The 25,524-nt window shown below is 39.1% G+C and overlaps 1 protein-coding gene across 15 annotated transcripts in view; it reads left to right on the top strand.

Annotated features, from left to right (window-relative positions):
- Positions 1-25,524, top strand: part of KIDINS220 (kinase D interacting substrate 220) — a 103,063-nt gene that overhangs the window by 43,212 nt on the left and 34,327 nt on the right. For all 15 annotated transcript variants that reach the window (XR_005797096.1, XM_040496011.1, XM_040496015.1 and 12 more), the window contains 7 exons: positions 261-412; positions 593-882; positions 2,097-2,237; positions 2,903-3,146; positions 3,312-3,400; positions 4,848-4,992; positions 9,737-9,899. Coding sequence is in view for 14 of the 15 variants with exons in the window: in XM_040496011.1 (XP_040351945.1) it covers positions 261-412; positions 593-882; positions 2,097-2,237; positions 2,903-3,146; positions 3,312-3,400; positions 4,848-4,992; positions 9,737-9,899 (1,224 nt within the window). In the remaining variant the exon portion in view is untranslated. The remainder of the gene's footprint in view (positions 1-260; positions 413-592; positions 883-2,096; positions 2,238-2,902; positions 3,147-3,311; positions 3,401-4,847; positions 4,993-9,736; positions 9,900-25,524) is intronic.

The following is a 25,524-nucleotide window of genomic DNA, read 5'->3' as shown; positions in this document are numbered from 1 at the left end:
GCAGGCCCCGGGCTCCGAGCTGTCAGCACAGAGCTGGACGCGGGGCTCGAACTCATGAACCAGGAGGTCATGACCTGAGCCGAAGTCGGACGCTTAACCGACTGAGCCACCCAGGCGCCCCCCTCCTCAGAATTTTGAACACAGTATTTTAAAAGGGACATTAAGAAAATGTAGGGTAAGTGATACAGAGATGATGTATGTGGAAATTATTTGTTTCTTTAGATACCTGAGTAACAGTTTATTCCCCTTTTTCCCCCAAGGTTTTTGTTTACAGATTACAACAGGCTGTCCAGTGTAGGCGGAGAAACATCGATGGCTGAAATGATCGCGACTCTGTCGGATGCTTGTGAGAGAGAGTTTGGCTTTTTGGCAACCAGGCTCTTTCGAGTATTCAAGACTGAAGATACACAGGGTAGGACGTCCCTCCTACGTCTTTGTGTGTGTGTCGGGGTTGAGGATGGGATGAGTGTTCAGGGCATTTCTGTGAAAACATGAATGAACATCAGAAATCCCTATGCCATGACTGTAATGGTTAGGACTTCCTAGACACTTGGTGTGTAAATAATTGTTAAAACCATCTGTTTTCTTGCAGGCAAAAAGAAATGGAAAAAAACGTGTTGCCTCCCATCTTTTGTCATCTTCCTTTTTATCTTTGGCTGCATTATTGCTGGAATTACCCTCCTGGCTATCTTCAGAGTTGACCCAAAACATCTGACGGTGAATGCCGTCCTCATATCTATTGCGTCGATAGTGGGGTTGGCCCTCGTGCTGAACTGTCGTACGTGGTGGCAGGTGCTGGACTCTCTCCTGAATTCTCAAAGGAAACGCCTCCATAATGCTGCCTCCAAACTGCACAAGCTGAAAAGTGAAGGATTCATGAAGGTAAAGCACTCATGGGTCATTAGAAGGTAATTGTAGTGTGAGTGTGCTCCCCTAACCATGATGGTGGGGCTTTAGGGAGTGGGCTCTCTAAGGGTCACAGTGGTGCACTTATTTTTAGGTTTATTCCTGATTTGCCCTATGGAAATGTACATTTAAAGTGGAAAAAATGAAAACAATACAGATTTTTATAAAATAGACTTGTATAAGATACTCCTAGGAGTTAGGAGATTGCTCTACAGGTCACCTGCCCAATAGTAACAAGTGTCCTGCCTGATGATATGGGCTCCCCAGAGCCTGGTAGAGGAAGCAAGCACCACTAAAACATAGAAAATAAAGGGGCGCCTGGGTGGCTCAGTCAGTTCAGTGTCTGACTTCAGCTTAGGTCACGATCTCATGGTTCATGAGTTCAAGCCCCACACTGGGCTCTGTGCTGTCAGCGCAGAGCCTGCTCGGGATCCTCTGTCCCCTGCCTCTCTCTGCCCCTCCCTGGCTCATGCGCTTGCACGAATTCTCTCTCTCAAAAAGAAATAAAAAAAAAAATTCACGTACGTATGTATTTATTTATTTATTTTTGAGGGAGAATGTGTGCATACACCAGTCGGGGAGGGGCAGAGAGAGAGGGAGACACAGAATCTGAAACAGGCTCCGGGCTCTGAGCTGTCAGCACAGAGCCCCACGTGGGGCTCAAACCCACAAACTGTGAGATCATGACCTGAGCTGAAGTTGGACGCTCAACCGACTGAGCCACCCAGGTTCCCTGATTAAAAAAAATTTTTTTAAATAAAATAATTAAACAAATAAAATAGGACCATACTTTTAGAACCAAAAGGGACTTTGTACAATGTCTGTATCCCCTTCCTGTCATCAAGGTCACTTGCTATCAGGAGCCAAGTGTAGTGTGAATCCTTTGAATTTGCATTCAGTTCCTAGCCTTTTGACTTTCAGAGCATGTGATCTTGGCAAGCAAGTCACTCAACCCAGTTTGTCCTTTTAAAGTGGATGTGACCATGTCCCTTGTAAGAGTGAAATGCTCTAATTTATGTAAAGTCACTTGATGAATTGTGAGGCACTCGCTGCAGTTTCAGTGGAGCCACAACTGGCAGCGAGGACCTGGGATTTCTTTTCTTCCTGTCAGGTGAGTTTCTATCAGTGTTTTTAAGAAATGTGCTTAAATTTCTCATATCTTCAGTGCTTCTATCCTTTCTTTCCTGCAGGTTCTTAAGTGTGAAGTGGAATTGATGGCCAGGATGGCGAAGACCATCGACAGCTTCACTCAGAACCAGACAAGACTGGTGGTCATCATCGACGGACTAGATGCCTGTGAGCAGGACAAAGTGCTCCAGATGCTGGATACTGTATGTCGTGGTCATCTTCAAACTCCTGATTGTCACATACGTAGCAGCTGAATGACTTCGTGAATTTCTCAAATGGAATTTGAATAGTACTTTTTCTTTTGTAAAAACAACCTTTTTTTTAGTGTAGAAGCATAGCCAGTCAGTGTTTCATCACAAACAGATTTAAACAATTTTGGCCTAATGGCTGTGTGAGACCATGAAGAGAGTAGCTGTAAAGTCCATGGTGTGACTCCAGTTGCGGTTAGAATCAGAGACAACAGTAGGGAGCCCGCAGAACTTGTAGTTTATGGTAAAGTAGGGCACATCGGTGGCTCTGTGAGGTGCATGACTGCGGAGAGAGCCAGTGTGGCCAGCACCTCATGTGTTTTCACAACTGTTTCTCATGTATGTTGATCTTTCCTTTTATGTAGACCATAAATATTTTAAAATAGGACAGGGTTAATTATTTTCTTTGAAGGTTTTATCACGGTCAGATGGTGAGAAATTGTCAGATGGTAAAAAATCACATTAAGACTTCAATGAAATTTGTTTTCATATGGAATAATATTTTAATAAACAATTAGTATTTAAAAATATAGTCACTAAAGGATAGATCTGGAAGAGACTTTTTGTTACTTTGGATAGTATGAAATTTATGTCATAAATACACATTTCTTCTACCACAGGTCCGAGTTCTGTTTTCAAAAGGCCCATTCATTGCCATTTTTGCAAGTGATCCACATATTATTATAAAAGCAATTAACCAGAACCTGAATAGCGTGCTTCGTGACTCAAACATAAATGGACACGACTATATGCGCAACATAGTTCATTTACCCGTTTTCCTTAATAGTCGTGGACTGAGCAATGCAAGAAAATTTCTTGTAACTTCAACAACAAATGGGGACATTCCGTGCCCAGATACTGCAGGTAAAGATCAAGTTCCTCAGGTACTTCGGGTTTGAAGTAGTTATGTAGTTTTTGTGGTGACTCGCCTTTTACCTTGAAAAGTATTGTTAGTATTTCACTTCTCTTTAAGTATCACGTACAACGGAATTTTGGTACAAATGATGCTCTCTCAACAAATTCTTTAAGGGATACAGGAAGATGCTGACAGAAGAGTTTCACAAAACAGCCTTGGAGAGATGACTAAACTTGGTAGCAAGACAGCCCTTAATAGACGGGTAAGATGCCATTTGTTTTGAGCCAAATGTTTGTGCTGCTGTTGTTCAAATAGAACTAGGGTGATGCTGCTTAAATTATCTTCTGTAGATAGCGCATTCAGCTCGGCAGATACATTGGATTATTGAGTTTCCTTTCGGCTTCAGGTGTTTTTGAGGAAATGCCTGACCCTGGAGCCCATCACACCTGTGCAGCGTGCAGCAGCCCCTGTCCTCTCCTAACCTGTCCCCAGCTGCCCTTCCGGACCTCCGGCCCGCGGAATCAGGATCTCTCAGTGAGATTTGAAAGCTCCCCAGATGATCTCCTCCAGGGTTTCGTTCCACATCAGGCTGTGTCCGTCCCGGGTGCTTGTTGCCACCATCGCTGTCCGGGAGGAAGCGCCCCGTGCTCCTCCTCTTGGCCTTCCTCCTTCCCAAGGGTCTGTGACGTGTGACCCTTTCTTTCCACCCACGTAGTGATTTTGTGTCCTGCCCGGCCACCTTGGGTTTCTCCTCGAACGCTCTTGTTTTCCCTGTCCTGCCCCATTTCTAGGACCCTCTTTTGTACAGATCGAGGGAGTATCACAGGAAGATGTCCGCTTGCAGTAACTTACAGCGATAGTGCCGCTGAAGGACGGCTGAGCTGGGCTAGCGCTGGCACCGTTTTCTTTTTCAGAAGAGAAAAATCCAAATCCGTAATTTGGGACATTTTATAGAAAAAAATGTGTCTTCAGTGGTATTTTGATGTTTTGATTTCATGTCTCTCCCCTACACAAGTATGAGTACAAAATGAACATGAATGACAATTGATAGCACCAAATTAAGAGGAGGGTATAGTTTAGCATTTTGAATTTGTCTCCTGGGAGTCTGGCCGTCTGGGCTGCGTGTGCTCGCATCCACCATTGCCTTGTTTCCTGACCTCAGAGGAGGGCTCGCTTCTGTTGTGCGCGTTCCTCCTCGAATTAGAAGGGATTCTCTACCCCACTCTGCCCACCTTGGTGCCTTTAATTCTTACGCAGATGTGAAGGTAGTTGCCACACGTTTAAACGTTACCTCAACATGAAAATGCTGAATCCTTAAAACTAGACAGAAGGTTGTTTGCTTTATTATTTCCGGGTTCCTACAGGAACTCTGAGTAAGATGGAACTTCTGTAAGTTTGATTGAATTCTCTTTACATAATTCTGCTTATTGCAAATTTTTAAGCCATTTGATTTTCTGTAACTGTACAACCATAAATCAAAATACATCTGAAGCTAACACACAGCATTTGATGCAGTTGCTGCTGATATTACTTTATAACTGTTCTGTGAAGATTCTGCCTCAGAATAATAATAATAATGCCTATTATTACTGTACAAGCTTCCCCTTTGGATTATTTCTGTTGTCATCATACACATATACTAACTTCTCGAAAGGCCTTAAGTTCTCAGACAAGTATTGGTTCATTCTCCTCGTGATATACTCCTTCAGGATACTTACCGAAGAAGGCAGATGCAGAGGACCATCACTCGGCAGATGTCCTTCGATCTTACGAAACTGCTGGTTACTGAGGACTGGTTCAGTGACATAAGTCCTCAGACTATGAGAAGATTGCTTAATATTGTTTCTGTGACAGGTAACTTTTCTTCCTGTCTTCTGGTAGGTAATAAACTTTAACACATTCGCAGAGCAATTCAGTTTCAGAAACAGAAGGGTGTACTGTGTTCATACGTTTACACCGTTGTCTAGCACTTTCATTTGCATTGAGTGTACCTAATAAAACCTATATTAATTTTGACAATGCAAATCAATCGTCAGTTGTGCACTGTTATTTTTAAAACTTGATTTAAAAAATTTTTATTTCACCTCAGGTTTAATTTTTCTCTTTGTACGAAGGTAATTTTATGCTAATTTGTATGACTGAATATAATCAACTTATAATTTAAATGTTGACATTCAGATTTTGTATGCTGCTCTTCTGTTTTATTTTCAATTATATTTTCTTTTTTATTGTGTTAAATATAATACATATAACAATTTACTGTCCTGACCATTTTTGTGGGTACACTTTGGTGGTGGTACATACATTCATGTTTTTGGGCAGCCATCACCTCCATCCATCTTCGTAATTGTTTTCATTTTCCAAAACTGAAACTCTATACCTGTTATATAATTGCCCACTTTCCTCCCTCCCCCAGCTCCTTGTGGCCACTATTCTACTTTGTCTCTACAGAATTTGACTACCTGAAGTACCTCATATGTGTGGAATCATACAGTATTTGTCTTTTTGCGATTGGCTTATTTCACTTAATACAACGCCTTTAAGGTTCACCATGTTGTCGCATGTAGCACGTAGAGTCCTTTTTAAGACTGAATAATATTCCATTGTATGTCTATACCACATCTTGGCGTATCCATTCACCTGTTGATGGACATGTAGGTTGCTTCCATGTTTCCATGTTTTAGCTATTGTGAATAATGCTCTTATGAACATGAATATATCGTAATATTTTTTGAGACCCTGCCTTCAGTTCTTTTGAATATATACCCAGAAGTAGAATTGCTGGGTCACATGGTATTTCTATGTTTAATTTTTTGAGGAACCTTCATTTTGTTTTCATGGCCGTACCATTTTACATTCCCACCAACAATGCACAAAGGTTCCAATTTTTCTACATCCTTGCTAGCACTTGTTTCTTTCTATTTTTTTTTTTTTTGATAGTAGCCATCCTAATACATGAGAAGTAGTATCTCATTGTAGTTTGGATTTGCATTTCCCTAATTAACAATGTTGAACATTTTTGCATATGCTTGTTGGCCATTCCTATATCTTCTTCAGAGAAATGTTTATTCAAGTCCTTTGTCCATTTTGAATTGGGTTGTTTAGGTTTTTTATTGTTGAGTTTTAGGAGTTCTCTGTATATTGTAGATATTGATCTATTGATCCCTTATCAGATATGTGTTTTTTAATTATTTTCTTCCATTCTGTGGGTTGTATTTTCCCCTGTGGATAGTGTCCTTTCACGTACAAAATTTAAAAATTTTCATGAAGATCAGTTTGTCTGCTTTTTGTTTGCATGCCTTTGGTGTCATATTCAAGAAATCACTGCCAAATCCAATGTTGAGAAGTTTTTGACCTATGTTTTCTTCTAAGTGTTTTGTTGTTTTAAGTTACATTGATCCCTTTTGAGTTAATTTTTATATATGGTGTTAGGTAGAGGGTTCAACTTCATTCTTTTGCATGTTTTCATAGCACCATTTATTGAAAAGACTGTCCTTTCCCCACCTAATGGTCTTGGCACCCTTGTCAAAAATCACTTGACCATACATATGAGGATTTATTTCTGGGCTATTCTATTCAATTCTTCTGGTCTGTATGCCTGTCTTTATGCCAGTCCACATTGTTTTCATTACTGTAGCTTTGTAGTAAGATTTGAAATAAGGAAGTGTGAGTCCTACAGTTTCATACTTCTTTTTAAGGATTGTTTTGGTTCTACAGTGTCTCTTGAGATTCCATATGAATTTTAGGATGGATTTTTCTATTTCTGCAAAAAAAAAAAAGTCATTGGAGTTTTGACAGTGATTGCATTGAATCTGTAGATGACTTTGGGTAATGTTGCTATTTTAACAAAATTAAGTCTTCCAATCCATGAACATGGGATGTCTTAATTATAATTTAAAATGTTGAAATTCAGGGGCGCCTGGGTGGCGCGGTCCGTTAAGCGTCCGACTTCAGCCAGGTCACGATCTCGCGGTCCGTGAGTTCGAGCCCCGTGTCGGGCTCTGGGCTGATGGCTCAGAGCCTGGAGCCTGTTTCCGATTCTGTGTCTCCCTCTCTCTCTGCCCCTCGCCCGTTCATGCTCTGTCTCTCTCTGTCCCAAAAATAAATAAAAAACGTTGAAAAAAAATTAAAAAAAATAAATAAATAAATAAAATGTTGAAATTCAGATTTTACATGTGTCTGTTGTTTTAGTTTTCAAATGACATTTTATTTTAAATGTTTATTTATTTTGAGAGAGAGAGAGAGAGAGAGAGTATGTGCATGTGCACATGCAAGTGGGAGAGGGGCAGAGAGAGAGAGGGAGAGAGAATCCCAAGCAGGTTCCATGCTGTCAGTACAGAGCCTGATGTGGAGCTCCGTCCCACAAACTGTGAGATCATGACCTAAGCCAAAATCAAGAGTCAGATGCCTAACTGATGAGCCACCCAGGTGCCCCCAAGTGATATTTTAAATAAAAAATATTGACAATAAAATTGAAGATTATTGCCCTGTGACTGAATTCTTTGCAAGGAATTCTGCTCTTCACCATGTTAATGCTTACATGTAAATGTAAATACTTATCATTTAGTTTGTAAGTATGTATTTCTTTCTTGGCATGACATTGAATAGTACTTGGTAATATTGGCTAGTGTTCACTCTGTTACGATAGTTACACTGGAATTTGCTTTTATGCTAAGGTTGGGGTACATGCTCTGAACTAAATTGCAAGTGAGATTGTGTCTAATATATGTACAATAATTTTGGTAATTAAATCCCTTTAAGTGAGGTCTCAAACCTTATTAAGTTGATTATGTTCTACAATGGAAATGTTCTAGTGTACTATCAATAATATTTATGTACTTATTTAACAAATATATGGTGAGTGTCTAGGTATGCCAGAAATTGGCCTGGGTATTATGGAGATAAGCAGCAAACAAGGTAAAGTTCTTGACTTATTGGCGAAGACAGAAAGATATAAAAAGTCACGTAACAATAAGTGCCATAAAAACCTCATCTTCCCTTACCATTTAGCTTTGGAATACCCCTGGTGCAGTCATTGCTTCTTTGCTTTTCAATCTAAACCAGTTCCTTTGGTGATCTCATGGAGTCCCAAAGGTTTATATACCATCTACATATGATTCTCAAACGCATGTCTTCATCCTTGTTGCTTTCCAGTTGCCTACTTGATATCTAGTGGTGTCTTATATTCGTCTGATACTTAATATGTCCAAAATTGAACTTTTGATCATCTGCCCCAAACTTAATCTGCCCATAGACTCCCATCTCAGTTAATCCAACTCTTTTTCCAGTTCCTTGGGCAAAAAAACCCCTTGATATGTTTTTTCTATATACCACCTCCAATCTGTAGTATGTTCTTTAGCTCTATTTTCTTTTTTTCTTTTTCTTTTTTTAATTTTTTTTTTCAACGTTTATTTATTTTTGGGAGAGAGAGAGACAGAGCATGAACGGGGGAGGGGCAGAGAGAGAGGGAGACACGGAATCGGAAACAGGCTCCAGGCTCTGAGCCATCAGCCCAGAGCCCGACGCGGGGCTCGAACTCACGGACCGCGAGATCGTGACCTGGCTGAAGTCGGACGCTTAACCGACTGCGCCACCCAGGCGCCCCTTTAGCTCTATTTTCATACTAAATCCAGAATCTGACCACTTTTCACCATTTGTAACATACTACCCTTATCCAACGCATCATTATGTCTCATCTGTATTAATTGTAGCAGTAGCCTAACTCATCTCCCTGCTGCTACTTTTTCCTCTGTGGTCTATTCTCCATGTGGCGGCCACAGTGACCTTTTGAAATAGAAACCAATCATCTTGTTTCTCTGCTAAGAACTCTATTATGTTTCCATTTTGTTGAAAATAAAAATCTTAAGTCCTTACAGTTTCTTACAAGGCCCTTTTGATCTCTCTCTCTCCACGTCTTTCCCGACCTCTGACCTTATCTTCTACTCTCCTGTTCCATCCCTAACAGACCTCTTTGCCGTTCCCTGAAAATGTCAGGCATGCTCCTGCCTAAGGGCTTCTGCTTCTGCCTGTAATGATCTTTCTTTGGAGAGATGCATCATGGGCTTTCTCGTCTTGTCTTAACTCTTTGCTTAAATGTCAGCTTTTCAACGAGACCTTCCTTTTTCGTCTTAGATAAAATTACACTTCTTTCTTTGACACTCCTTGCTTTATTAATTTACCCCATAGAACTGATCACCTTTTAATACACTATGTCATATACCTACCAACTTAGACAGTTCTTTAGAGGATGAGGTCCATCATGGGTTCATTGATGTTCTGTTGTCTGATTGTTGAGACTGACACATAGTTCTGAAAGATTTTGCCTACAGGTATGTGGTCAAAGCAGTATATAGCACTGGTGGCAAATGACACAGCAAAAATTACTTTAGGATTAAACAGAATTGTGTTTAATCCCTAGGAGTTTTCCAGTACAGCTCTTTGGATTACAGAAGTCATATAAATACTAGGTTGAAATTTGTGGTGTAAATTAAATTGCAGTGTTTAAAGATTTAAATTATTTGTGAATATGCTAAATGTTTTGCTTAGTATAATATTACACATCTGTGAATTTAAAAAACTGTTTTCATACTTTTTAAAGGGCGATTACTGAGAGCCAATCAGATTAGTTTCAACTGGGACAGGCTTGCTAGCTGGATCAATCTTACTGAGCAGTGGCCATACCGAACTTCATGGCTCATATTATATTTGGAAGAGACTGAAGGGATTCCAGATCAAATGACACTGAAAACCATCTATGAAAGGTACGTTGTCCGACCTCTTTATGTTTCACTTTATCTTAGATTAACTTGACTTTTCAGAAAAAAGTTAATGCAAATAAAGCAAAATGAATACAAAATAATATACATGAAATGTATACTTCTGGATTCAACTAACCATTCTCATTAATTCCATTATAATTTTGGAGTTGTATTAGCACAGGTATATATCTCATGTAAAATTTATAACTTAGGTAGTTGAGTATATTCTTCCCTTTGCAGTGTAACTTACACAGTAAAAGAAGTTTAATAGTCCTATTAGTTTTATGTATTTATACATATGAAATGCAAACTGTGAAATGTTATTATTTGTTTCCATTTTATTTTTTATTCTAAGAGTCTTCATTGAATACTAAGGAGGTTCCATTTTCAAATCATTAGTGCAGGTATTTTCAGTTTTGGGTCTGGAGAGTTTTTGAAACTGTGAATACGGGCTGGAAAACATTCTTTGCGTTAAACAATAAAGGAATTTATTGTTCCTTTATAGTCAGTCATTTGAAGTACTTCTGAAGTTTTTACTTCTGATAAGAAATTGATTAATTTTTTCTTGAAAGACGTGAAGTTTAGGCTCAGTGAAATGTCAGGCATGTAAAGATATAAGAGTTGACAATTTCTTGTCAGATTCACAAATGAAATTGTAATCCTTTTTGTTCACCAGAACATACCTTCAGAGTTTCCAAGAGCTGCTCAAGTAAGCTATCTGTTAGAAAAAAGGTGGTAGAAAGAAACTATACAGTTTCACAAATCTTGGTATAACTGAAACGATTATTTTAAATATAATTGAAACACTAATGAAGCATTTAGTGTATAGTTCATATATTAAAACTTTTAAGATTACAAAAAATTTTTCTTGAAGTATTGTCAGATGCAGTTAGTTTTCCTTTGTTTTTCATCCCCATTGTTCATGTAGATATTTTATTTAATGTTTTCTGAGGTAAATAACTAGCTTTAGGCTTATGGAGGATGACTGTAGTGTTAGTGTACAGATTTGAGGTCTTCCTGCTTTTGCTGTTTAATTTACACTAAATTCAAGTAGTTGTGTAAACCGTGTGCTGTATCAAGTAGGTGTTCCAGTAGGTGGCAGTGACACATAATTACTGCCGGCTGTGGAGAAGTGGCATGGAATCGTATCTGCTCTCTGGTATCTGAGAGAGTATCTTCTTCCCGTAAGACACAAGATTGGTTTTTCCCTTGGTTGTGCAGTAAAACGTTGTTTTATTTCGTGAGTAAGTTTTGCATCGTAACAGGTGTCGTGTAATGTGTAACGAGTGTTGGCTAGATGAGCACAGTTATTGTTAAACAGTTAAAATTTAACTTTGGAAACTCTCTAACTTCTTACTAACAACTCATCCCAATGTAATGGGGTTTATTTTTCACATGGTGTATTTTTCACCCCAAGCGCCAGTTAGCATGGACAGGTAGTCCTTTGGGACTTCATCTTATCCTTGAGCAATGGTGATTATTTGTGTGTCAATAAAAATATGTCTGAGGAAAGAATAAGCCTTCATTTAGGGACTAGAAACAGGGTTCTTAGACCCTTTCTGAATCGGTATTGTTCCTGGAGCATGTATTTGGTTTCGGGAAGTTTGAACTTGTGGCCGCAGGAGAGCTGCTTGTGTCACAGGGCCCTCATGGAAGGAGGAGAGACTGCTCATCGTGAGCATTTTCTCCTTTTGGTGTCTGTGTCTCCAGCCTTCCTTCCTCAAGTGCCGGGTTCTCCGCCAGGAGCCTTAGTGCTCGCGACGCTCTGTGAAGCTCAGGTGGCTGGGCGGCTCCACGTCCTCAACAGGGAAGATTGTGGTTCGGAAAGTTTAACGTCCCAAAGTCGCTTAGCTCGTGAGTAGCAGAGGTATTTCAGTCCAGGTCTCTCAGAGTCCACAGAGCGCTTCTGTGCCCGCCACTGTTCTAAACACTTTGCGTTTTGACACCTTTTATTCTCACAGTCTGTGGAGTAGTGTTATTGTTCGTGTTTTACACATGAGAAAATTGAAGCCCAGAGAAGGCAAGTCACGTAGCGAATGTCTCACAGCCACTGAGTGGTAGAGCCGGGTCCCTGGCTCCAGAGCCACGTGCGAAGGGTACTGCCCCGCACAACACGGTAGGATCATCTGTGTTTTCTTCAGCTGCAGCGTTGTCTGGAGTATGTAAGGCACTGACATCTTATGATGAAGATGAAGTGTCTCAAGTTTTTACGTTTCTGTGTTCTCCATTTCTTTCTAGAATTTCACAAGATACGAATATTCTATTTAACATGTAAGATGGTTGATACAAATCGTCTCATTTACTGCAGTGACAACGGATCTATTAAGCAGGCATTGCTGTAATACGTTATTTTTTTTCTACAAGGTTCCTTTACCTTCGTAAAAACAGTTGTTACATTTTTCAGCACCCCACCCCCAGTAAAAGAGTAAATATAGTTCATGTCAGTTTTTGGTTTGGGTACAGAAGAGGACTCAAGTCAGTCTCTTTGTCTTCCTTTAGTTGAGTATATTGCTTAGAAGTACACTGTATCTCAGGATTACAGAAACACTGATCAACTTTTCACATTTGAACGGCTGCGGGCTTGAAGCCCCCAGCCACTGGGTCCTCTGCGTGTCCTGTGACGGAGGTAGGGAGTGGTTAAAGTCTGGGTCCCCGGGAGACGGAAGCACGAGGGTTGTGCAAATGAATAAAAGGTCTTTAAAGCCCTCAGAAATTTATCTTTCGGTTCAATCCAACAAAAATATATTAAGTGTTTATTATTTGTGGGTCCTGCTTCTGGATGCCGGAGGTACAGTTGTGAACAAGTACCCGTATATTTACTTTCAATCCAGCAGTCATTTACTTTGAATGTACACCTCCACAAACAAGAAGTTGTGCAACTTAAGTGTGCATTTATATAAGAACATTGGGGGGGCCCCTCGGTGGCTCAGTCGGTTAAGCGTCTGACTTCAGCTCAGGTCATGATCTCACGGTTTGTGAGTTCGAGCCCCATGTCGGGCTCTGTGCTGACAGCCAGAGCCTCGAGACTGCTTTGGATTCTGTGTCTCCCTCTCTCTCTCTGCCCCTCCCCCACTTGTGTTTTTTTCCCCCTCTTTTTCTCAAAAATAAATAAATAAACATTTACATAAGAACATTGGTTGAAGCACCATGATAGGGTATTTTGTAACTGTAGGAAAGAATGAAGAAAAACTCTGTGATTTACATGGAGGAATTTCTAGGATATAGTAAGTGAAAATAGCAAAGTGTGTAAGAGTGTACAACATGATACTGTTTGTATAAGAAAAGAGGGATAAGTGCCCCTTACCCGTTTATCCCATCCCCCCTCCCACAACCCCTCCTGTAACCCTCAGTTTGTTCTCCATATTTATGAGTCTCTTCTGTTTTGTCCCCCTCCCTGTTTTTATATTATTTTTGTTTCCCTCCCCTTAGGTTCATCTGTTTTGTCTCTTAAACTCCTCCTGTGAGTGAAGTCATATGATTTTTGTCTTTCTCTGACTAATTTCACTTAGCATAATACCCTCCAGGTCCATCCACGTAGTTGCAAATGGCAAGGTTTTATTCTTTTTGATTGCCGAGTAATACTCCATTGCATATATATACCATATCTTCTTTATCCATTCATCCATCAATGGACATTTGGGCTGTTTCCATACTTTGGCTATTGTTGATCATGCTGCTATAAACATGGGGGTGCATGTGTCCCTTCGAAACAGCACACCTGTATCCCGTGGATAAATGCCTAGTAGTGCAATTGCTGGGTCGTAGGGGAGTTCTATTTTTAGTTTTTTGAAGAACCTCCATACTGTTTTCCAGAGTGGCCACACCAGCTTGCATTCCCACAAAGAAATGTTTTTGATGGAGTATTTTTCATCATATAATAAAAATAACTTGGAGTGAGTTTTTGTAGGGGGAATATTTTGTTCAAGTAAATATATATCTCCAATTCTATATTGGAGATGTAATGAGATAATTAGAACTTTGTTTTGCTATTAAATTAATCCATTATTTTAGACTTCAGCACTAGGTGGGCCTGCCATCCATTAATGGGTTGGATTCAGGGGGATTTTTAGATTTTTTTTTTTTTTTTTTTAGAAAAAAGTGTGTTTTATATGCCTACAAACACAAAGAATATTTTGTAGCTAGTCTAAGGAAAAGAGAAAAAGACAATGTAGTAAGAATCTTCGAGACTTCATTAAGCAGTTGACTTAATAATTGACTTTAAGATGATTTGGAATGAAAAACTATAGGAAGACAATTTGATGAACGTATTGAAAGATCATATATTGGAATATGTTAGAATAATTTAGCTGACTATTTCTAGTTACCCATAGTTGAGTTCTTTGATTCCATTGCTTGTCATTTGAATAATAAAAAGTTTTATTTACAGCAGACAAAAGCAGCAGTATATAATTGATATTCATTTATTTTATTAAAGAAATCTGATTTGATAAAAACAATCAGAAAATAGTATTTTTAACGCTAGTAGTAAAATTTATTTTTTAATCCATAAAAAGCCTCATTTATTTTTATAGCAATTTGATGACACATCTGCTTCTTTATTCAGCTGAAAAAGAAAATGTTGGTTCTTGGTGTTTGGTAAAATTGCTTTGTTAAATTATTTTCTAAATTGTTCAACTTTTAACAAATGACATTTGATACTAACACTAGAAAGCAATTTCAGCTAATTAAGTAGATCCCTCTATAAACCATTGGAACATTAAGATGACATACTGTTCATTCAAGATTATTTTAATTGGTACAATTATTGTAATTTTCTTGCAATTATGTGTTGAGCTAAAAGCTTTTGTCTAGATCATTTGAGGGTTTTTTTTGTTAACATACATTTAGGAAGAAGAAAGGGAGTAAAATAAAAACTATAGATAAAGATTTTCTGTCTACTTTTTATTACAACGTTTTAGACAACCATTGAAATATGTTAGTATAAAACTTTATTTCTGGTGTTTTTCAGTAAGCATTTTAAGCAATGATAGAAGTTTTTAAAAGATCAATTTAAGTAGTTTCATGAAGATAATGTTTTAAATTTTTGTTTTGACACTACTCACGCAATCTTTTACTCAGGATGATATGGTCAGAATAGTTTTGTGATAAGGATAATGCCATACTCTTAATTATTTAAAACAAGTTTTGAGAGAGCCTTAGAATGGTAGCCATGTTCCATTCATTGGAATAGCTATTTGCTGAATAGGCACTGTACGCATCTAACTTATACCTTTATGCTCAATTCAGCATCTTTAAATTATTCAGGTAGTGGTGTTTCTGTACTTGGCATTTTTCATAATAAAATCTCATATCTTATGATGTTCATACCTGATACTCAGCCAAAATTTTCCTAAGTTTAACTTGCTCATTTCTGGTTATCTCCTGCCTCCCTTAGCTCTCACTGACCTCCTTCCTCTTTCTTTTATATTATTTGTTGTCCCTCCTCCATCATGTGACCCAAATTATGCACATGTCTATTTCTGTCGCATGTGGATTTAAGTCGTGAATTTCAATAGCATGAAAAACTGGATAATAGTTTAGATTTGTGAAGAAGTTGTCTCATCTCCTTTGTAGTACAAAGTACATCCTTTGTACTGGTGATATTTCTCCTAATTTTGATTTTGAGATACTAGGCATATTTATGCCAAACACTGTTTCATGCATGGTACTTTTGGTGCTTTTTATATATAGTGTAGAATCTTAATGAAATTCTATCTTTTTGATATGATGTGACTTCTCTGCATGTGTTGATGTTGTCACCATTCAACATTTATTAAATTACTGTCTTGTATATAATTTTTGTTTCCATCTTTTTTCTCAAAACACACTTTCCCTGAATATGTATCACGTAAATACTTTATTCAGGGTAGTTCTTGTTGAGAAGGGAAAAGCTGAGCAAAGACTTGAAGGAAGCAGGAGAATTGGCCAACTAGATATCTAGGGAAAGCATTTCTGGGCAGAAGGAACAGTGTGGACAAAGGTTGTAAGACCAGAGAGTACCTGGAATGTTTCCGTAACAGCAAGGACAAGGGATTTGGTGTGGCTCGAGAGGATTCAGTAAAGCGACGGGGTGGGAGGTGAGGTCAGGAAGGTGTGGAACGTGGAAGATCGTTGTAAAGGTTTTGGCTTTCACCCTAAGTAAAATGGAGATCCATTGCAGGGGTTTGAAAAAATTGTATCCGTACCCTGTATGCTCTAAGGTGCCTATTATTTGGCTCTATCAGTGTAACTTGGCGTAAGTTAGGGAATCCTATTGACCGAAGGGAGCGTATTTTGAGAATCCTGTGTTGCGAAGAGGATGGGAGTGGATCTTGGTGGGAACATTAGGGTAAATGAGAAGTTGTGCAGAGTAGGTGGGGATCCCACAGTAAAGATGAAATGAATGATAGAGAATGGCACTTAACAGCGTGCCATGAAAATGAGAAAGCTAAGAAGTGAACAACATGTGTAGACAGTCTGTTGCGGTGTAGTGAAGAAAACTGGTTATCTCTAAACATCTCCATTAATTCATGACTAATTTCCCTGTATGTCTTTCCTGTTGTAATAATTTCTTGTTTCTTAAGATGATTTTATTCTTTACTTTCTAGTAAAATGTTGGACTTAGAAGCCTACTTTTTGGATCATTTTTTAAATTACCTTCTTTCCTTTGGACTTGCCAGCTGCATGGTTTGTCCCTCAAGCCCCACATTTAAGCCCCTGGTTGAGAGTGAATGAAAGGTGGTTTCTGTAGCATTGGCTGATAGGTCAGTGGTGTAGAGGGCAACTAATGAGTTGCTTGTACAGTAATATTAATTTGATCTATGAGTACTATAAGATGGAAATGATGGTCATTGCGTGTCGACTTGGGCTCTACAGATAAAGAAAAAATAATTGGTCAAAATTCAATGTACAAGCATCAAGTTTATCTGGAGTTCTGAACAGGCCTAGCCTGGCTCTCCAGCCCATTCTCATGCTTTATCCCTCTTGCTTTTTACCTTTCCACCTGCACTTCTCTGTGGCCCATCCTTCCTCCCCCACCTTATTCTTCTGGTCACATCTTAAATGCCACAGCCTCAAGAATCCTTTTGTGACCGGCATACCCCATTCTCCAAGATTTTACTAGATGTGTTCCATATATACTGGTATGTTCCTTCATAGCACTTAACATAGTTACCTTTCTATAAATATTTGCATTTCTCCTTAATATTTGTTTCCTGAACTAGACTGTTAACTCCACGACTGTAACTTCCTTAAACCTTGCTGAATTCCTCACTTTAGACGTTCTTGGTATGGAGTAGGCAGTAGTGATTATTTCTGAGAGAATAAAGAAATATGATGATGACATTTGGATCGAGCAAAGTATGGATTAGGGGAAGGTGGTAAATGAGAAGCCACATTTTATCTTGAGAATACTATTCATAAAGACACCTGATCTTTGGTTCTAAATGTGGGTAAAATGTTTCCTTTGTTATTATACTAGTAGTTCCCTGGGTTAGGCACATAGTAAGTTCTCAGTACATAGCAATTGAATGGTAATTACATATTTCAGTCAGCACCTAGTAGTTTCCACCTTTTGTTGGGTGATACAACAGAATCAAAACAATGTATTTCATAGTCATTTCCTTGTAACTGTGAGTTCACCACATTTCTAAGGTTTCTTGCATTTATAATCCTTTTATGAATGCCATGGTTTGGAATTACTTCATATTGGCCCACCTTCAGACAGGCCCCTCCCACTTCAGCTCCTACCAACAGGCTATTGTCAGTGTTGTTAAAAAGGCCTTATGAGTTAGCTGGACTCCCAATTTTGTTATGCTAAACATTTTGATCGGGTTCATTCATTGGCAAATATTTATAGAGTCTTTTATGTATTGGGCATATGCTAATAAAAGTACTGGTTAGTATTACTTGAGTCTTCAGTATATGCCCCACGTTGGATTAAGCAGTTTGCATGGATTTTTTAATTTAATGCTAACTCTGGGAGGCAAAGAGTGGGAGTTACTTGGGATCACACAGCTACTACTGCTGGAGCTTCCCCAGACCTATTTCTGGAAGCCAGGAGATGATCTGTAACTACATAGCAAGGCAGCAGATCTGAGAGAATTACAAATACAGAACTATACTAATTTTATTTTTATTTCCAGATATATTTTATTCATTTTCAAAATGAGTATTTAGAATTATTTATTATATATCAATGGGAATATTATTATGTATCAACGGGCAGATAGGAAATTTTCCAGAGGATTGAATTTCTGCTCTATTAAAAAAATGCGGACTCTTACCAACTTATGTAAAACCCCAAATAAATGCTTTATTCAGTTCTAATTGTGTCTAGTAACTGCAATAGGTTCTTAGGGAATGCTTAAAAAAATCAGTTGTGATATTTGACACTTAAACAGCTGGTACCTCTGTTTTTTAAGCCTTTATATCATTTTTATATGCATTAGGTGGCTGTAATTTTTTTAGGTAGCTTTTCAGTAGCTTTTCATTTGCTTTAAATAGGATAAAATTGATTTTAAAAATATTTTCTCATTTAAACTCATGATGCCATGTTCAGTAATTTTATGGAAATAAAATAAAAATAAAAAGAACAAAGAAAGAATTTTAAATGTTCCAAAGTTGTGCGTTTCTAACTCCAACATGAAAAAAGTATATTAACTAAGGATGTTTGAAATCTGAAATAAAAAACTCAACTTCTCTAATGTATATGTTTTGATATGTAAAACAAAAATATTACTTATGCAGGTAATAATTATATTAACATAATTTATGTTATAATACGGTACGAGTATTATGCACATTTACATTTTAAAACACCCAAGTCTGATTACTGAAGGATTCACATTTGCCACCAGACTATTTGTCTGTCTATCATCTATATGAAGTTATTATTTTCAACAGACGTTTATGATTTTAGAACTTCAAGTCAAAATATTTTTAAGACTCTTTGAAATAGGAGAATAAACAACAAAAGTGCTGGGTAACCGAAACAGGTAAAGGGAGTGGCCGCTGTAGAGCTCTGCCTCCAGCAGCTCCTGGTAGCAATATCCGGGAAGTCCACAAGGGGGGAGTATTTCACTAGAGACATTATTAGCATGTTCAGCCAAGAAATAAGCCCTGCTTCATTTTGCTCTTCCCTTTCCAGAGCAGGAAAACAAGGAAAGCACTTAAGTTTAAATATGAATATCTGACACTTTAAAGTTTAATTTCCATGCCTGTTTTTTAAAAATGGCTTCACAGGACGTTCGTAAGTACTGAGACTCTTGATCACAGGCAAATGAGTGGTTATCTGATTTTATGGCATAGTCTTTATTAAGTTTAGTACTACCTTTTCCTCCTCAAATTCTTTTAAATGAGCTTTTGTGAAAAGGGTGGGTATGAAAAAAGGGGAGTATTTGAAAGATATAAATAAATAAAATTGGTCTTTACAAAGATTTGTATTAGATTAAAAGTATTAAATTCTAAACATTGTAGAACTTGGGTTCTATTCTTATTAAACATTAAATCTTTAAGATAGTTTATCTAATAAAGGTTTTGGTTTTTTTTTTTGTTTTTTTTTTTTTAATTTTTTTTTCAACGTTTATTTATTTTTGGGATAGAGAGAGACAGAGCATGAACGGGCGAGGGGCAGAGAGAGAGGGAGACACAGAATCGGAAACAGGCTCCAGGCTCTGAGCCATCAGCCCAGAGCCTGACGCGGGGCTCGAACTCACGGACCGCGAGATCGTGACCTGGCTGAAGTCGGACGCTTAACCGACTGCGCCACCCAGGCGCCCCAAAGGTTTTGTTTTTTTAAAAAAAAATTTTTTTAACGTCTTATTTATTTTTGAGACAGGAAGAGACAGAGTATGAACAGGGGAGGGTCAGAGAGAGGGAGAAACAGAATCTGAAACAGGCTCCAGGCTCTGAGCTGTCAGCACAGAGCCTGACACGGGGCTCGAACTCACGGACGGCGAGATCATGATCTGAGCCGAAGTCAGCCGCTTAACCGACTGAGCCACCCAGGCGCCCCTAAAGGTTTTGTTTTAATCTGAGGCGTATTCATAGACAAGCTTTGATTTCAGAACCTTCATTCTGTATACCTCCTTTTCAGAGTTTTATTTCAAAACATTTGCTTCCTCTAGATGGTTAATGGAAGAATCTTTAAGAATTCCAAAAGGAAACAATAATAGGAACATCTCTTACTGTTTGGTAGCACCTCCCAATATTAGTAGTGTTCCTCAAGCAGCTATGAAAATCGGATCTCATTTACTTTTATCAGAATATTTTTTTAATACATCTTAGTACAAACTCTTGATATGGGACAATGGGCTTTACATTTTTATGATAGATAGTATTTTCATATTGAGTCAGTTGCAATTATTTTGCCTCTCTTAACCTCTTTACCGAAGTCTTCTGTTATTACCCTAGCTCGAAACTATTGTTTTATCATCTGAATTGGTATTATCTGATCACTTGCGTGGCAGCAACTGGGTAGGCATTGGGCTGTAGTACGTGGTTTCTCAGGCTTCCCCCCCCCCCCCCCCGGTGGGGGGGGTGGGGGGGGTGAAATGTTATGCACAACCCCGGTAAATAAAGCAGAATGAATATAAATTAATTGACTCAAATTAGAATGTTTCCTAATAAATTCAGTTAGAAAAATGAGCTGTTCTGAAGAACATATTAAAATTGAAACATGTAGGGGCGCCTGGGTGGCTCAGTTGGTTGAGCGTCTGACTTTGGCTTAGGTCATGATCTCGCGGTCTGTGAGTTTGGGCCCCACGTCAGGCTCTGTGCTGACAGGTCAGAGCCTGGAGCCTGCTTCAGATTCTGTGTCTCCCTCTCTTTCTGCCCCTCCCCTGCTCATGCTCTGTCTCTCTCTCTCTCTCTGTCAAAATAAATAAACATTAAAAAAAATTTTTTTAATTGAAACATGTGGATGATCCCTGCATGCTTACCTTGGCATAAACCTCTCTTTGTTTCTGTACTTAGGTTTGGTAATATAATATCAAGAAAATTCTTAATCCTAGGTAGATTCAAATGTTACCAATTTTTAAACGTGCTTTGCAGTGGCAGGATGTTTTCAATTAATTTGGCCTCATCGGTCGGTCACCAGGCTTATGTGACAGCTGCTCACATTTCTTCTAATTGGTTGAAGTGCTGGGTGCTGCTTCTCTGAAAAGGTCCTGTCACCTGAGTCATGTCATAAACTAGCACTGATTTCTGAACTGTTTATTACGCTCTGACTTGGGCACATCAGGTGGAGTAGTGCACTCGCTTGCCTAACTTTATGAAGAGGAAAGTGCTGGACTGGATTAATTAAAAAAAAAAAAAAAAAAAGGAATTTATATCTGCACCTGAAAATGGAGGAAAAACCTTATTTCAAAGTCTGCAAAAAATTAAAACAAAAAATCAGGATGACCTGAGGCTTATATGTTGGTCTTCTTCAATGCATTAAAATTTAATATGTAACAGTGTTCTATCTTATTATATTTTAAGGAGTTAAAAATATGTAAATCATTACTTAAGAACTCTGAACCCTGTCTGTGGCCCCCAGTTTGAGCCAGTGCAGGGAACGGGGCACAGGCTTTTGAATCAGGCCGGATGGGCACCAGCTCTGCCACTTACATCGGAGGTGACGTCAGGACAGTTGCTTCACATCTCTGAGCCTCGGTTTCCTCATGTTAAAAGTTGAAATGGTACCTCATGGAATGTTTGGGAGATGGAAATTAGGTAAACTAGAGAAAACACCTGGCTCAGAGAATGGCAGGCTGTAGATGTTCGTATACAAATACTAGTACTTTAAAAAATTTTCTTCGCAATTCCTTATAACCTTCGAATATATTTTTGCTGTTAGATTACATGTAAGAACACACGTAATTTACATGTGTGTTCTTCACAGCATCTTACACAACACACAGAAATGAAGGCGGTGCCTTATCTGTAATGTACATGAGCCAGTGCAGATACCTCTTTGAGCTTTTGTATTTTACCTTCCTGTTTGTCGATCCTTTCTCATCCCTGTAGTTACTAAACTTGCAACCTTAAAGCCAAGTTAAGTTATGCTTCCGGTGTCATTTTTACACCAAAACCAAGGGAGCTCAGATGTGGAAGGGACGGCATAGGCCAGGGCTTTCCTTCATTACTTTGAGAGAGAGAACATCTCCCATGTGGTGGGTGTGGGAAGCATCCACAGGGCCGTCCACAAGATGGAAGAGATCTACTTCAGCCCTCTGAAATAAGGAAACTGGAATTGAGAGAGGTTACAGGACTTGGCCCAAATCACACAGTTACCCAGTGACCCAGCCTTTCAAGTAAATTAAATTTTTTTTTTTTTAATATTTATCTTAGTGTGAGAGAGAGAGACAGAGAGCAACAGAGCATGAGCAGAGGAGGGGGCAGACACAGAGGGAGACACAGAATCCAAAGCAGGCTCTAGGCACTGAGCCGTCAGCACAGAGCCCGACGCGGGGCTCGAATTCACGAACCAGGAGGTCATGACCTGAGCCGAAGTCTGACGCTCAACCGCTCAACCGACTGAGCCACCCAGGGGTCGCTTAAGTTAATTTTGTTACACCTTTTAAATAGTTCATCTCGTTACTTTTACTTGTCAAACATTATAGCCTTATTCTGACTTAACCTGAGCTGGTGAAGTCTGGATTTAAGGATAGGTGCCACAGTAAGTACCCTGTTCTATCCTTTCAGAGCCCAGCCGGGGTGCAGTGTAGGTCTGTATTCCCAGAAATGACAGCCTGTAATGGAAAGCATCTAACACGTAAATAGGTAGTAAGTTTATACAATAGCTTCAAAGGGAGACTTTTACCCCAGACGTTGGTTATACTATTTCCTTGGCTGTTGAACGCACTGCTGTTCATCACTGGATCGAATGGAATCCTTGCTGGAGAGTATTAAGCTGCGTTTCTTTTCGAGTGTAAATGCTTCTGTGTCAAAATAATTCAATGCTTTAAAAAAAAGGGATAAGGAGATTTTTTAAATTCCACTATAATTAATGTACAGTGTTACATTAGCCGCAGGTGTACAATTTAGTGATTCCACAACTCTCAGTGCTCATAAGTGTGCCCTTATCCCGAGGATATTTTTATGGTCATAAAATTTTCCTTTATTTCTAGTCCTAGTTCATTTTTCAGTTTCTGACTACATTTGCTATTCAAGCTCAAAGAAAGAAGCAAGGATGGCCGCAACACATGAACAAGACGTGGCCAGCAGCACCGACTTGTAAAGAAGTAACTTGGATAAGGGGGAGCTGTGTCACGTGAGGCCCTGGGTGTGGTGGCATCTCTGCCACCAAGGTCGGGTCTTGTGCTGTCCATGTGAGTCCTAGCTGAAGTCCAGCTGCAGTTATGCAAATTGCAGTCTTAATGATAGTCTACTGAGTTCGCATATTGAGCACTTAAAAAAATTTTTTTAAATGTTTATTTATTTTTGAGACAATGCGAGAGACAGAGTGCAAGTGGCGGAGGGGCAGACAGAGGGAGACACAGAATCCGAAGCGGGCTCTATCCAGGCCCTGAGCTGTCAGCACAGAGCCCGACGCGGGACTCGAACTCATGAACCATGAGATCACAACCTGAGCCGAAGTCTGATGCTCAGCCGACTGAGCCACTCAGGCGCCCCTAAAATTTTCTTTAAATTACATTACTACATGTTTCTTCCAGTGTAAAAAAGTAATCTTGGGCCTTAATATTCTGACCAGATAGGAAATACACACTGTCTTGAAAATATATACGCCTTCCGTGGGAAATAATCTTTTTAAAATGTAGAGGAAGCTGTTCTGCTAAGCAAAAGAGTAACATTGTTTAGCTCTCCCAGTGATTTATTTGGAAATTTAGACAAGTACTTTCACGGTTAGCATTATATAATCCTAATTGGATCGTCCTTAAACACATAAGTCAAACACATTAAATGCTTGAAACCAGAAACTAACAAACCTGAAGGCTTGGCATGATTACGTATTCACCGTGCCACATACACAAGTGCTTTGTTGTTTTCTAGTGCGGTTACCGAATAGGATGCCTTTAAAATGCAGCATTACTTTTGTAAGCTTTGAAAAGTAGGTGCTAATGAGAACATTGGACCCCGCACTGTTGTTTTGAGAATGGGCTCTGACCACTGCATGCAGGCGCCCCTTTTCCCTTTGCTCCGCTGAGTGTACTGGGCTCAACACAGCCTTGTGCTTGTGGGCAGTTGTAGTTCCTGTTACTTTGCTACTTTTGTTACTTTAGCTATAGACGCCCTAGGCTAGTGGCCTTTCCAATATGATATGAAAGGTGACTCCTGGAATTGTTATCATGGTACTTTTATAAGAATCGTAGGAGTGACTGAAATTTAAGCGATGCAGCAAAGGCAGTACCTCAGAGGGAAATGTATAGCCGTAAATGCCGATGTTAAGGAGGAAGAAAGACCTTCGTAGCTTAACTTTATACCTTGATTAACTAGGAAAAAAAGAACACATTTTTAAGGTTTCAAAGCTAGCAGAAGGAAGGAAAAAATAAAGATTAGAGCCGAGATAAACAAAAGATTAGAATAACTATAGAATTGACCAAACCAAAAGTTGTTTCTTTGAAAAAGATCGACAAAATTGACAAATCTTCTACTACACTGGCAAAGGAAAAAAGAACACACAAATAACTAAAATCAGAAAGTGACGGTACTACCACCAATCATACAAGAATAAAAAGAATTGCAAGAGAATATTCAGTAGGTGCAGAAAAGGCATTTGACAAAATCCAGCATCCTTTCACAATAGAAACACATAGAAAACTGAGACTACAAAGGAGCTTTCAACATGAAAAGGCGTTTGTAAAAAAACCCACTGCTAACCTCATTCTCCATGGCGAAACACTGCAAGTTTCCCCACTAAGACAGAACGTGATAAGGACCCCTGCTGCTGTGGGCTGCATGTGTCTCTCCCAAGTTCATATGTTGAAACCCTATTCCTCAATGTGATCATATTGGAGGTGGGGGCTCTGGGAGGTAAATAGGTTCAGATGAGGTCATGAGGGTAGAGTCCTGGGATTAGTGTCCTTACAAGAAGAGACTGTTAGCTGCAAACCAGGGAGAGGGTTCTCATCAGAACCTGACTGCTGGCACCATGATCTCAGACTTCCATACTCCAAGAACTGTAAGAAATAAATGTTTTTTAAATCACCCAGTCTATGATATTTTGGTATAGCAGCCTGTAGCTGACTCAGACACCCACTTTCACTACCACTGTTCACTATTATACTGGAAGATCTAGTGAGTGCAATTGGACAAAAAGCAGGAGGAAAAGGATCCAAATTGGAAAGGAAGAAATAACACTATCTCCAATCGCAAATGATGTGATCCTGTATATAGAAAATCTCAAGGAATCCACAAGAAAGCTGCTAGAGCTAATAAGTTCAACAAAGTTGCAGGCTACAGATCAACACAATATCATTTGTGTTTCTGTACCTCTGCAGTGAACTATCTGAAAGGAAATTAAGAAAGCAATTCTAGGGGTACCTGGGGGCTCACTTGGTTAAGCATCCAACTCTTGATCTCAGCTCAGGTCTTGGTCTCAGGGTCTGTGAGTTCAAGCCCTGTGTTGGACACCACACTGGGTGTGGAGCCTACTAAAGAAGAAGAAGAAGAAGAAGAAGAAGAAGAAGAAGAAGAAGAAGAAGAA

Source organism: Herpailurus yagouaroundi, unplaced genomic scaffold (assembly GCF_014898765.1).
Source record: "Herpailurus yagouaroundi ecotype Mexico unplaced genomic scaffold, PumYag 188, whole genome shotgun sequence".
NCBI classification, from domain to species: Eukaryota; Metazoa; Chordata; class Mammalia; order Carnivora; family Felidae; genus Herpailurus; species Herpailurus yagouaroundi.
Note: the sequence above shows the minus strand (reverse complement) of the source record. Positions and strands in the feature narration are given on the sequence as shown.